This window comes from Chiloscyllium plagiosum, chromosome 12 (assembly GCF_004010195.1).
Source record: "Chiloscyllium plagiosum isolate BGI_BamShark_2017 chromosome 12, ASM401019v2, whole genome shotgun sequence".
Taxonomy (NCBI): Eukaryota; Metazoa; Chordata; class Chondrichthyes; order Orectolobiformes; family Hemiscylliidae; genus Chiloscyllium; species Chiloscyllium plagiosum.
Window position 1 is genome coordinate 63,385,512 of NC_057721.1, and position 13,726 is coordinate 63,399,237.

Consider the following 13,726-nt stretch of genomic DNA (forward strand, 5'->3'; position numbering starts at 1 on the left):
AACACACACTGCAGCACAAAGGAACTACGCAGAGCAGAGGAAAATCACCTAGGCCGTATATTAAAAAAGAATGGGTACCCAATGAACACAGTCCACCGATGTCTCAGCAACAAACCCCAAACAAGCAAGACAAAACGAATCCATAAACCCTCGCCAGTCTCCCCTATATCAGACATTTCGGAAATGACTGCCAGACTACTCAGACCCCTTGGCATCATGGTAGCCCACCAACCCACTAAAACAGCAACTAATGAACTTGAAAGACCTGATACAGACAACAAGCAAAACTAATGTCACTTACAAAATACTGTGTAAGGACTGTAACAAACACTACATTGAACAAACAGGCAGAAAACTAGCCATCAGGATACATGAACACCAACTAGCCACAAAACTACGCGACCCTCTCTCACTAGTATCCTTACATACAGATAAGGAAGGACACCATTCGACTGGGACAACACATCCATCTTAGGACAAGGCAAACAGACACGCACGAGAATTCCTAGAAGCATGGCATTCCAACTGGAACCGGAACAAACACATAGAGTTAGACCCCATCTACCACCCCCTGAGAAAAAGAACAGGAAATGACATCAACCCAAAGAAATGCAAACATATAAATAGAAAGCAGGAATCATGCACAGTGCTTCGCCTGGAGGCCCACTGAAGATATTACCTAGTAAGGTGACGAAATGTCTGGAAATGAACCTTCCAGCTCAGCGAGCAAACCCACGTCCAGAACCATACAGTTATAGTACCATCTGCACTGAGTTTTAATTTTTGATTTCCTTCCATGCACCATGTGGTAGAACATGGGTCAGATTTTAAAGAGTAATCGTGTCCTGCAATGGATCTGAGGGTCTGGGCATCCCCCAATGCCCAGTTCTAACTGTTTAAGAAAGCATTTTAAAATCCTGTTTTACTTTGAATTGCTAATGAGATTTTGTAACTTTTGTTTTACTGCCCTTTTTTGATCATTTGCTTTCATGTTGGAGGTTAAAGGGGAATGGGTAAGTCAGTTGCAGAATTATTGGGGAGTGGGGTTAATTTCTTTTGTGTACTTGCATAGTTTTCTTTGCACTAAATGGACTTGTGAAATTATCTCCTAAGCCACTGGTTATCATGGCGACATCCAATTATGTTTTAAAGTTTGGGATTTTTATTTCAATTGGGTTTGCATTCTGAGATTCCAAACACTTTCTTTTCTGTAAAACTAAGAATCTGTGTCGTTAGCTATGATGAATATTCTACTTAATATGGCCAGCTGTTGGTGCTTAATGTTCAAGTGAATTATTGATTAGTGGCACAGTGATATGTTTAGACTGACCTGAATGCTAATATTGTGTATCAATATTTGTATCTGGGTAGAAAAAGGGAATTGTTTCAAAGGCGTATGTTTTTGAAAGAGGTTTTATTCAAGCTTTTCATAATGTGCATAACAGGACAATTTGTAAGGAATGCCAGTGTAATGCAGAAATGGCATTTTGTACTTATGATAGGAGATTGTTTAACAAGTGGATTCTTAATTGAATATGTTGCCATTGGAGATTTACCAGTTAAAGGTCAAATCACCATAGTCTGACAGGGCCATATGGCTGCACACACTCATTAGAGGGAGATGATTCTGGTAGTTTAATTTGAGGATCACTGCACCTAAAGTGATGGGAGAGTTTGAGAAGGTGGGATCTTCAAGGGACCAGGCAACTGATGATTCACAGTTGACTGCCAAACTGTATTGTAATTCTAAACTAGACGTGATGTTTCTTCTACATCAATGAATTGCCCTGAGAAATTAACCAGAGAATGATGATCTACCACCTATTTTGTTGAGTTAATATACTAAAAACCTACATCACAGTGTGCTTTGTTTTTACCTACTACAAAGGACAGGGCCCTGTACATTAATACTTCCAACCAAAAGCTTGTGACCTAAAGCAGAGATGGTGACTGGAAAGAGCACAGGGGATGCAGCAAATCATTGATACTCAGAGCAATTGGACAGCATTTGCTAAATAATCCTGAACATGCAAAGAGCGACACTGGCAACTATTTTAAGGATGTCTGGCAGGCTCATAGTGTGGTGCACTTGCACGAGATGGAAGCTGCATCTTGACACTTAGGGTCCTGTCCTTTGTAGACAGAGAGCATGTATACACATTGCTCCTTCTAAATTCAACAAAGTAGGTGACAGCCATTTCCTAGTTCATTTCTCAGGGTTTTGACTAATCCAAAGCCAATCTAACTGGTTTAACATTTTAAACAAAGCTTGGCAATTAGCTGTTAGTCATCTAACTGCTGTATCCTCCTTTGGCAATATTTCTACCCAGGACAGCACACGTGCTAACCATTCTGTGCTGTCTTCCCATATAGTCTCAAGCATTTTCCATTTGCCTTGGTGTTTCTTGGAAATTGTCCTGATAAGTACAGACAACAATCTTCAACAAAATGTCTTTGTTCACTCATGGATTCAAGTTCTATACGAGGAAACAAGGCACGTATCTGAAATCCAAATTTGAAGTGTAACTCTGTTTAAATTAGTTGTAATGGTTCGAACTCAGTGATGGCTGTACAGTTACACATTATTTGTGTCCTTGAGGCAAAGGGTGAAATTTTGTTTTCATCAGTTTAATTGTCTTGACTGAAGTTTGATTATAGTTCTGAGCAGTTGAATCTTCAACAAAATTGCCATCCATTTAACATGAAGGGTAATTCTCAGAGGCTTGGCAACTGCCCTTGTAATGGGAATGCCAATATTGTGAACTGCTAACTTTCTCATCGGGAATGGAGCTACCATCTCTCATTCCTTTTACCACATTTAGAAATGCAAAAACTAACAATGTGGCAATTAGGGGCAAATGCAGATAGGCATGAGTAGAAGCTTCTAGTCAGATTCAGTAAATTAATACTTGAAAACAAATGATTTGTTCAGAGTTAATTTTGTGTTTGGGTGTTTTAACAACTGGAAATTTGACCTCCGGTACTAAGGCATATTCATCATATTCAAAAAGCTAAATGTGGTGGTGATGAGATCGGAATGGTGCATCTTAATGTGCTCAGTGGTGCATGTCTGTGATGTCTATCTGTTACTCTGCTAGCATTTCTCAAAGTCTGAGAATTCCCCCTCTCTCTACACATGCGTGTGTGTACACACACGTCCTCTATTGATTTTGCACCCATGTGTATTAAGTATCAAAGTCTGTAGATTTTCATGATTTCTCAGTCGTCAGGGTGCCAACTCTTTGCACATCTGTGCACTATCCCTATTTGGAAATAAAAAAAAGACTTATTAGAGGAAAATGAGGAGCCTAAAAAAAACTTCAGAAATGTTAAATTGTAATTCAAATATAATAGCTGAGCTTTAGCCAGCAGCTGCACACTATGCCTCACTAACATTGGTTCCAGATAGGATGTTTTTACCAAATTAAGACATGCTGTCACTCTGGTACCTGAGGAACAAAATAGTGCTTTTGCTTTCCAATCAATTATTTTTATGATCTCTGTATATTTGTCAAGCATCAGACAGAGATACATCAAAACACTTCCTTTCCAGTCAAAAGCATACACTGTTTTTACAAATTAACTGCAGTAGACTCAATTCTTGGATAAAGCTATGAGTTCATTTTAGGGCAAACTCTGGTCTGCTTATTTTGACATACTTCATGTTTTGAGGTATAATGTTCCATGAGGTATAGGCCCATGCCAATGGTACAAAATTGTTTTTGACAGGTGGATGAAAGTCAGACTGGAGAACCGGGATGGCTTGGAGGTGAACTCAAAGGGAAAACTGGATGGTTTCCTGCTAACTATGCAGAGAAGATTCCAGAGAATGAAGTGCCACCGAATTTGCAGTCGGGAGCAAAGCTGACTGCAAAGATTGCGCCTCATACAGTGGCTGCAAGTGTTGTGCAACCAGCAACAGAGCCTGCGATGTCCTCCAATTGGGCAGATTTTAGCTCAACGTAGGTACAAGTGTGTAGTTTTCAGCTTTCTCAAATATAACTGCTATTATTTAATTAAGGCTGCAATATCTTGGTGTATAACAAGCATATTTTTCCTTGAATGAATGTGCACAGATGGTTAAGTGCAAATTAAGCAATCATTTGACGTCAGAAGGTACTTTCGTTGGCACGTAAGCTTTACAAAAGCTAAAAATATTACTGCAGCCTTTGCACTATATTTTCTTGCATTACAATTTATTTTGTCATACTGTCAGGAATTGTGATATCCCTTTCAACACCTCTTTAAAGTCTTGCTAGGATATGGTTCAAGAGTAACACACAGCCCATTGTTAACTTGAGTAGTTGAAGACTTATTGTGTGACTGATGATTCTCATGAGATCCAGAATGAGCTCCTACTTTAACCAGGTCTTTTTCTTCATGGTCCCTGCTCAGTTACTCTTTTGGGAAGTGGTCTAAGTAAGTCCTAAGTTGGCATCATCTAATTATTTTTGAGTTTGGGTGGTCTTTAGATTCCAGGTTCTTTTCCAACTCCAGGTCATTTTGGAAAAATACAGTATTTCTATTATTTTAAGGGTGTGACAGTTATTCATAGACTTTGACATGCATAACTGCATGTTTTTCAAGGAAAAAAAGCTGTACTTTAAACTGAAATATTAATGATTTTCATTATGACTTTTAAATCATTTGCTAAAATTTAAAATAGCAATATTGTTTCATGCTGCATTTAAAGCTGTCCAGGTCAATCTTGCATCATTCCCAGAGCAACCATGTTTAGAAAGTTCCTGTAGCTCTTTTACCTTCAGTTCAATGATAGAAGTTCAAAATTGAAACAACAAGTAGTAGCCTAATTGCAAAAAATAGTTAAATGCAAATCATGTGATGGATGCAATACAGTCAAAGCTTGACCAAATCTGTATGAATGTTACATGTGTAAGAGTTTGAAATCATTGGCTCTATGTTAAAATAAAATTGTCTTGAATGTTAATTTTCTTAGTTTTTCTATACTTTGGGCATACAGAACTGTCAAAATGCCAACCAGGAAATATTGCTGAATATGCTGTCACAGCTTTTGCTGTCATTAGGACCAATAAAAGAAAACCAAGTTTCAAGAGGAACAAAATTTATATTGCACAAAGGCTGAGAGTTAAAAGGAGATGTATCTAGGCATTGTACCTTTATCAGTTAAACAGAAGCTTTGGTGCCCATGTATTTTCCATGGCAAAGCCACTGCTAAACAATGTTGATTTGCCAACCAACTCGCACCTCACTTCTCACGCAGAAAGTTTTGTTCCTTTTGATATTTGGTGGTATTGCATCTGTACATAAGCTGCAACATATCTTTTATCAGTAATTCTTCAATTCTGTATTACCAAGTCACTGGTTTGAACACTAAAATAAAAGGAGAAAGTGAGGACTGCAGATGCTAGAGATTAGAATCGAGAGTATGCTGTTGGAAAAGCACAGCAGGTCAGGCAGCATCCGAGGAACGGTAGAAGAGACGTTTCAGGCAAAAGCCTTTCATTCCTGATGAAGGGTTTTTGCTTGAAACATTGATTTTCCTGCTCCTTGGATGCTGCCTGACTTGCTGTGCTTTTCCAGCACCATTCTAATCTTGATTCTGATGTCCTCCCCTGTAAACCAAAGTTGGAATAAGACTGTTTTGACATTGACTTATTTTTCAAAAAAGATTGTATAGCAAAGCAGCTTTTCAACTCTTGTTCTTTTGTTTTCACTTAGATGGCCCACAACAGGCAATGAAAAGCCAGAGAGCGATAATTGGGATGCCTGGGCCACACAACCATCACTAACTGTTCCTAGCACAGGGCAACCTCGGCAGAGATCAGCTTTTACCCCTGCCACTGTATCTGGATCATCTCCATCACCTGTATTAGGACAGGTAAGTAGCGAATACAAAAGGGCACTTGATCTTGCCATAGTTTGTGTGAAATATTGTTACATGTTAAAGTGATCGGATAAAATATCACAGTGTGCAAACACACTTGAAGTTCATCAGTATTGTAGAGTCAAGTTCAGTGAAGGATGAGAAGGAAGTCTGTTTATTGGCTGAAGGGTCCTTTAGACACTCAGCCCAACTCTTGGCATCATGGGTTCAGAGTGAAAGAAGACTAAATGGGATTTGTTGCTTAGACTGAAAAGGATTGGCTGTATTTAATGCAAATGCAAATTTTTAAATATTGAAAACATGGAAGCGACTATTCTTTATCCATCCGATTTGTACCTTATCAGATTGGTTGGTGGTGCTGGATCTTGGGTGTCGGAACACTTAACCATTTAAGTTGCCGTGTGTTACAAGTCTAAGCATAAACATTCACCCAAATGTTTGTTGTAACATTCTATGGAATTCTGCCAGTGCAATCTTGGTGATCCCTGAAAACTGGGCAGTTTATCCATATGCACTTAGTGACCGTTTGAGTCAGAGATATGCAGACTGGAAAGAGTCATGTGGAAAATCCTAAGCCCATCTCTGGTTTGTGTAACTTTCAAAGATTGTCACCCTGCTTAATCCAAGGTTACTCTGCTGTTGCTACACTCCAAAACTACACTGCTAACCTTTGAGTGGTGTGTGTCTTAGATGTCAGGTGAAGAGAAGATTGTTTGCTTGTGATGCAAACTCGACTGCAAGAGTAGTGTATAAATTTGAGCAAGATAAGGGAGGGAAATGTAACCATTGAACTGTATCCCTGCAAGGGACTAAACAGAAATGCGGAGAAAATTGAAAACCGATTAACAACTTCAAACTGTTATTTTTATCTTTGGCTAGTTTAAAATAATAAACTTTTTCTCCTCCATTGCAATAAGCATTTCATGTTTCCCTGTTATGTTTTGCATTGATCATGGTGTTGTTTTTAATTGTATACATTTAACAATTAATGGAATTACTTAAAACAAAAATTACTTAAAGTACAACTTCATGTTAATTTTGAGAGTTTGATTTTTTTGTCCATAATTCATTCATAAAACCTGATTTGAGTTTTGTGACCCAAATTAATACTCAAGCGTTTCCCATCAGGCTTGGCGGGATTGTGACGAAAGTAGTCAATGAAATTAAATCCATATTTTGATCCACTACTTAATTAGATTCCCTTCGTTTAAAGCAGGTGGTGTCAACTGTGGCTTGTGTGGCCCTCAAAGTTTGGGAAGGGCTCTGCTTAGTCAGTGGAAGACTACTCACTAATTATTTTTAAATTTCCATAAATTGTCTGTTGAACCATCATGTAAAAGTGTTCAAGTACTTGAGCAAATATTGCTTTTCCGTATGTCATTCAATTGTACTGGACTGTCGGTTCTTGCGGTGATCAGTAAATATTCAAACAAAGTCAGAACTGGAATACTGCATGTGAGTTTCTTTGTCAAATTATTTGCCAGGGAGAGAAGGTTGAGGGACTTCAAGCGCAAGCATTATATCCTTGGAGGGCAAAGAAGGATAATCACCTCAACTTCAACAAAAATGACATAATTACAGTTTTGGAACAGCAGGATATGTGGTGGTTTGGAGAGGTTCATGGACAGAAGGGCTGGTTCCCCAAATCCTATGTAAAACTCATTTCAGGACCTGTAAGAAAATCCATCAGGTATGTTTGCTTGGATTTCTTTGTATTAACTGAGATCAGTCTAAAGTTATCTCTTAAAAGTGGGAACTTACCTGTAGCAATTTTTGCTGTTTGATTATCTCTCTTTTTTTTTGAAGAAATCCCCAATGTGTTTGGGTTACAAATTGTAATCTTTTGTCTAAATATAGTTAGTCACTTGTGATTAACTTTGAGTTTTAATGAAATCAGAACTAAAACAGTGAATGATGGCTTAACATCCGACAAAGCAAGATGGAATCACATTGAATGCAACTGACAAAAATAGATGAGTAGCATTTCAAAGAGAAAAGTTGGTTAATATTCCAGGTACAGAGAACTCAATGTTTGAGTCCTTCCAATTAGATATAGCTTTCATGTACTCTGATACCCAGATCTACCTCACTTACCACCCTTGTGATGCTAAATTATCAGGCAGTTTTTATGACATATGAGACTAGATGAGCAGCAATTTCCTCTATTTAAATATTACAAGGATTAAAGTCATTATTCTCAATCCCGTTCCAAAATCCGTAACAGCTATTAATTCCATCCCTCTCCTGGGCAGAATTATCAAGTTAAAACTCTTTGTTTACAAGTGTGGTGCCATATTTGATAGTGAGATGAGCTTCCACCTCATTCATTTCATCACTTGCTTCCATAATTTTCCTTGATTTTGCCTTTGTCTCAAGTAAACTGCTCCTGTGATTTGTAACTTCAGACTCAGCTATTTCAATGCACCCTGGCTGGTGTCTCACATTCTACCTTAAGCATTTTTTTTTTTTCTTCTTTGCTAGGAAAGCAATATCGTTAGTTGGTATGGCGTAGAGCTGTTGTCTAGAACTGCTGCAGTCTTTGGTGTGTCGGGATACCCACAATACTGTTAAGAAATTCTAGGATTTTGACCCAGTGACACTAAAGGAACAGTGATGGTTCTGAGTCTAGATGGTTATATAGCTTTTGAGGGATTCTTATAGGCCCTGGTGTTCACATGCTACCCTTGACCTTCTAGGGGATATAGATTACAGGTTGATGAGGTACTGTTATAGGACCCTTAGAAAGCCCCTGATTAAGCTTAGACTTGATTCTCAACTTCCAAATTCCTCCAATTATTATCTCCCCCCGTCTCCACTTCTGAGGTCTCTGCATTCTTATTCTGTTCTTTAGTTAGTCCTTAATTTTAATTGCTTTATCATTGGTAGCCTACCTTTGGTTACCTTGGCTCCAGGCTTTGCAATAACCCCATAAACAACTCCATTTTCCTACCTTGCTTCCTTCCCTTAAAACAATCCTTAAAAATACCTCTTTGACCAAGCTTTTCATTAATAGCTTAGCTGGATTGGTGCCACATGTTGGAATCAACTCCAGTGATCCACAAACTACAGATTAACTTTTTTTTGAATGTTGGTTTGTTGTTTCCCACATTGCATCCATTAAAAAGTGTGCATGAAAACCTACTGTAATTGTTAGATAAGCGTAATATTCTGAGATTCTAAACCTTGTATGGCTTAGTGTGTTTGTTATTTTATATCCTCCTTTGGAGGAGTGAGAATGGAAGCAGTTTTCCTTTGCTATTTGTGTCAGATGCCATTTTTTGAGGTCGACCTCCAGGTCTGAATGGCTGAAGATTTGACCTAATTGATCCCTACATTTTTTTTCTGGAGACTTGGAAACTGTGACATGTATGTGTTACATTATGGCCATACTAATCTACATTGTGAAAATCTGCGATTGTCACATTAGAACTTTGATATATCTGGCAATTCTTTCAGCTGGAAGTGGGATCCGTGCATTCGAAGTATTTTGGAACGAGGTGGTCTCATCTCCCTTCGTGCTACCCAAAAAAATGGACTTTTTTTGCTATATGTAATAAACTTGTATTTTCCAATTCATAGCTTACCGATTTACTCTTGTTAACATTTTATTATTTAAGTATGCTTTTATAATTAAGACCTTTTTTCAATATTTTCTAATCAACCCATTCAAAGATGTTGTTATACTCCTCTGGAGCAGGTGAGACTTGAACCCGTGCCTCCTGCTCGCGACGCGACCACTGCATCACAAATATCTATCAAATTCTGGGCACTTGATTTCAGGGTGAAGTGCTAGTCAATATTAAATCGTCTGATTGGGATTACTTGTAGTTTATTGCTCTATGCCATTAACTTCTGGAGCTGTACTGGAGAGCTGAAATATAATATGTGCTATCAGAGTACACTGAGTGAAACATGAAGCTGTAAAATGCAGACGACTTAAGTTAAACAAATGTCATGCATAAGTTTGCTTGAAGTCATTACACAAGGAGCTCCACAAGGAATGATTTAAGAGCCCAGATTCCATATGTGGTAGTTAGAATACATTTGGAAGCAATCTGTCTTCACTCACTAGTTTCTTACAATTTTCTGAGAGGATAGATAAATTGGCAGATGCAGACCATGCACGGCACGGGGTAGGGAGAGATTTTGGATTTCCAGAGCTGAGACCCCATCTCTGAAACTTCAAGTTCCAATATAGGAACATGCTTAAAATTTTGAAGTGCGGATATTTTTCAAACATACTACCAATGAAGCGTTTATTGGAACTGAAGAATGTGTGATCATTGCCCACAGCCATAGCCTTTCCATTTGATCATGCCTGTCTTTCGGTAGTTAGGCAGATTTATGACAAACAGCACAGACTTCAAACAATTAATAAGCCATTAGGCCCTTGAAGCATATTCTGTTGTTCAACAAGATCATGGCTGATCTGGTTATGTTCTTAATTCCTCTGTCCTGTCTGCTCATCAGAGGGCCAGTGCAGGCTTGATGGGCTGAATGGCTTTTCTCTGTAGGGATTCTATGAAGATAAAATAGAATAAACCAGGCAGTTTACTACAATACGAATGTAAAGTTTTTTTTAAACATGTCGTAACATATCCCATTCATCCCAAGAATTATCCTTCATGCATTCCAAAGGCACCCCTTTCACAGTGATGAAAATTTACTACCTCTAACATTTCCTGTCTGCTTAATTGAACTGTGACTTCTACTTCGTCTAGAAAATCTGAGCCTATAGCTGGAGTTTTCATATACCTGAGTTAAAATGTACTTGACTTTAATAAGTTCTTCAGAGTTTTTCCAAACACTTGAGTTCAAGATACTGTCTATTTTCCATCTTCTCCCTTTCCCAGGAGTGCTGCTTTACACACCCATCAGCACCAATACTTATGCAAAACTGCCCCAAACAAACATTTTATTTATATAAGTTATTGCTGTTTCCTCTGAGCTTTAAAAACATGCAGAAGTTTCTAACATCTTAATGCATAATTGTTTACCTTGCCTGGTTGTGAAGTAAAAGCCCATTCATCCTGAAACTTGCTGCTATTCATGTTTTAAAAGAAATTACTATGGCTACAGAAGCCCTTAGAAGTTAATCATCAATCTCTTTGAACATCCAAAAGAAATTTGAATCATTAATTTTTAAAAATCCCAAATTACAAATAAATGCCAACATTGCCAATATTGGCAATGTCAGAATCAAAGCCATTGAGGATGAACATAATATTTTTAAAAATTTGCTTGTGTGATGTGGGCATCACTGACTGACTGGCCAACATTTATTGTCCAGCCTACGTTGCACATGAGAAGGACGTTTTCTTCTCGAGGTTAGTGAATCTTTGGTATTCCGTACATCCAGATGATTAAGGAAGTTCAATATTCAGATCAAGATATTTGTTGATAGATTTTCAATTATTAAGAACCACAATAAATATGTGGGCAGCATGGGAAATGGCATTGAGGTTGGTGATCAGTCATGATCTAGAGTAGCACAGCTGAAGGACCTACTTCTGTGTTCCATACACAGTATTTCACGTTTAAATCAGAGGTTGAATATTTTAGTCCAGTAGTTCAAAACTGTCTGAAAAATCAATTAAAAGGGTAAAGACGTTGAGGATGTTAAGTTACACATTATCTGCAGAAAATGTGACTTGTTGTCCAACAGGTCTCTGCTGTGTCCTGTTTTTGTTCGTTAACCTCACAACACTCTCCTCTGAGGATAATGAGAATAATCACGACTTAATGCAATGCATTGGTGGGCAACTGGAAGCTGATCAACTAAAATATAGCCCAAAGAATGTAGTGTAATGTAGGCCAGGCACAGTTTATCCTTCTTGAAAGGATGCCTGCCTTGAAGTTTTCCTCCTCTCCCTACAAGAATCTCAGGGAGTCCCTCTCTCACTGCAACTCCCAGGTCATTTCCTCTGCCCTGGAGCTACTCTATGCTACTTTCTCCCCACCCCCACCCTCCTCTAGCTTATCTCTTCACGCTTCAGGCTCATTGCCTTTATTCCTGATGAAGGGCTTTTGCCCGAAACGTCGATTTCGAAGCTCCTTGGAGGCTGCCTGATCTGCTGTGCTCTTCCAGCACCACTAATCCAGAATCTGGTTTCCAGCATCTGCAAGTCATTGTTTTTACCACAGCAGGTTATCCTCCTCCTTGACTTCACCCAGAATTTTGAATGTGGAATTGAGTATCACATTGAGTCACAGAGTCATAGAGATGTACAGCATGGAAACGGACCCTTCTGTCCAACCCGTCCATGCCGACCACACATCCCAACTCAATCTAGTCCCACCTGCCAGCACCCGGCCCATATCCCTCCAAACCCTTCCTATTCATATACCCATCCAAATGCCTCTTAAATGTTGCAATTGTACCACCCTCCTCCACATCCTCTGCCAGCTCATTCCATACACGTACCACCCTCTGCGTGAAAAGGTTGCCCCTTAGGTCTCTTTCATATCTTTCCCCTCTCACCCGAAACCTATGCCCTCTAGTTCTGGACTCCCTGAACCCAGGGAAAAGACTTTGTCTAGTTAACCTATCCATGCCCCTCATAATTTTGTAAACCTCTATAAGGTCACTCCTCAGCCTCTGACGCTCCAGGGAAAACAGCCCCAGCCTGTTCAGCCTCCCCCTGTAGCTCAAATCCTCCAACCCTGGCAACATCCTTGTAAATCTTTTCTGAACCCTTTCAAGTTTCATAACATCTTTCCAATAGGAAGGAGTCCAGAATTGCACGCAATATTCCAACAGTGGTCTAATCAATGTCCTGTACAGCCGCAACATGACCTCCCAACTCCTGTACTCAATACTCTGACCAATAAAGGAAAGCATACCAAATGCCTTCTTCACTGTCCTATCTACCTGCGACTCTACTTTCAAGGAGCTATGAACCTGCGCTCCAAGACTTTTGTGTTCAGCGAGACCCCCTAGGACCTTAGCATTAAGTGTATAGGTCCTGCTAAGATTTGCTTTTCTAAAATGCAGCATCTCGCATTTATCTGAATTAAACTCCATCTGCCACTTCTCAGCCTATTGGCCCATCTGGTCCAGATCCTGTTGTAATCTGAGGTAACCCTCTTCGCTGTCCACTACACCTCCAATTTTAGTGTCATCTGCAAATTTACTAGCTATACCTCTTATACTCACATCCAAATCATTTATGTAAATGACAAAAAGTAGAGGGCCCAGCACCGATCCTTGTGGCACTCCACTAGTCACAGGCCTCCAGTCTGAAAACAACCCTCCACCACTATCCTCTATCTTCTACCTTTGAGCCAGTTCTGTATCCAAATGGCTAGTTCTCCTTGTATTCCATGAGATCTAGCCTTGCTAATCAGTCTCCCTTGGGGAACCTTGTCGAATACCTTACTGGAGTCCATATAGATCACATCTACTACTCTGCCCTCATCAATCTTCTTTGTTACTTCTTCAAAAACCTCAATCAAGTTTGTGAGACAAGATTTCCCACGCACAAAGCCATGTTTACTATCCCGAATCAGTCCTTGCCTTTCCAAATACATGTACATCCTGTCCCTCAGGATTCCCTCCAACAACTTGCCCACCACCGAGGTCAGACTCACCGGTCTATAGTTCCCTGGCTTGTCTTTACCACCCTTCTTAAACAGTGACACCACGTTTGCCAATCTCCAGTCTTCTGGCACCTTACCTTTGACTATCGATGATACAAATATCTCAGCAAGAGGCCCAGCAATCACTTCTCTAGCTTCCCACAGTGTTCTCGGGTACACCTGATCAGGTCCTGGGGATTTATCCACTTTTATGTGTTTCAAGACATCCAGCACTTCCTCCTCTGTAATCTGGACATTTTGCAAGATGTTACCATCTATTTC

At 39.4% G+C, this 13,726-nt stretch overlaps 1 protein-coding gene across 3 annotated transcripts in view; it reads left to right on the top strand.

Annotated features, from left to right (window-relative positions):
• itsn1 (intersectin 1 (SH3 domain protein)) overlaps positions 1–13,726 on the top strand; it is a 207,869-nt gene that overhangs the window by 121,923 nt on the left and 72,220 nt on the right. For 2 of the 3 annotated variants that reach the window (XM_043701257.1, XM_043701255.1), the window contains exons 20-23: positions 999–1,013; positions 3,730–3,962; positions 5,701–5,860; positions 7,351–7,556. In XM_043701257.1, the coding sequence (XP_043557192.1) occupies positions 999–1,013; positions 3,730–3,962; positions 5,701–5,860; positions 7,351–7,556 (614 nt within the window). The remainder of the gene's footprint in view (positions 1–998; positions 1,014–3,729; positions 3,963–5,700; positions 5,861–7,350; positions 7,557–13,726) is intronic. The other variant, XM_043701256.1, reaches the window with a different exon arrangement.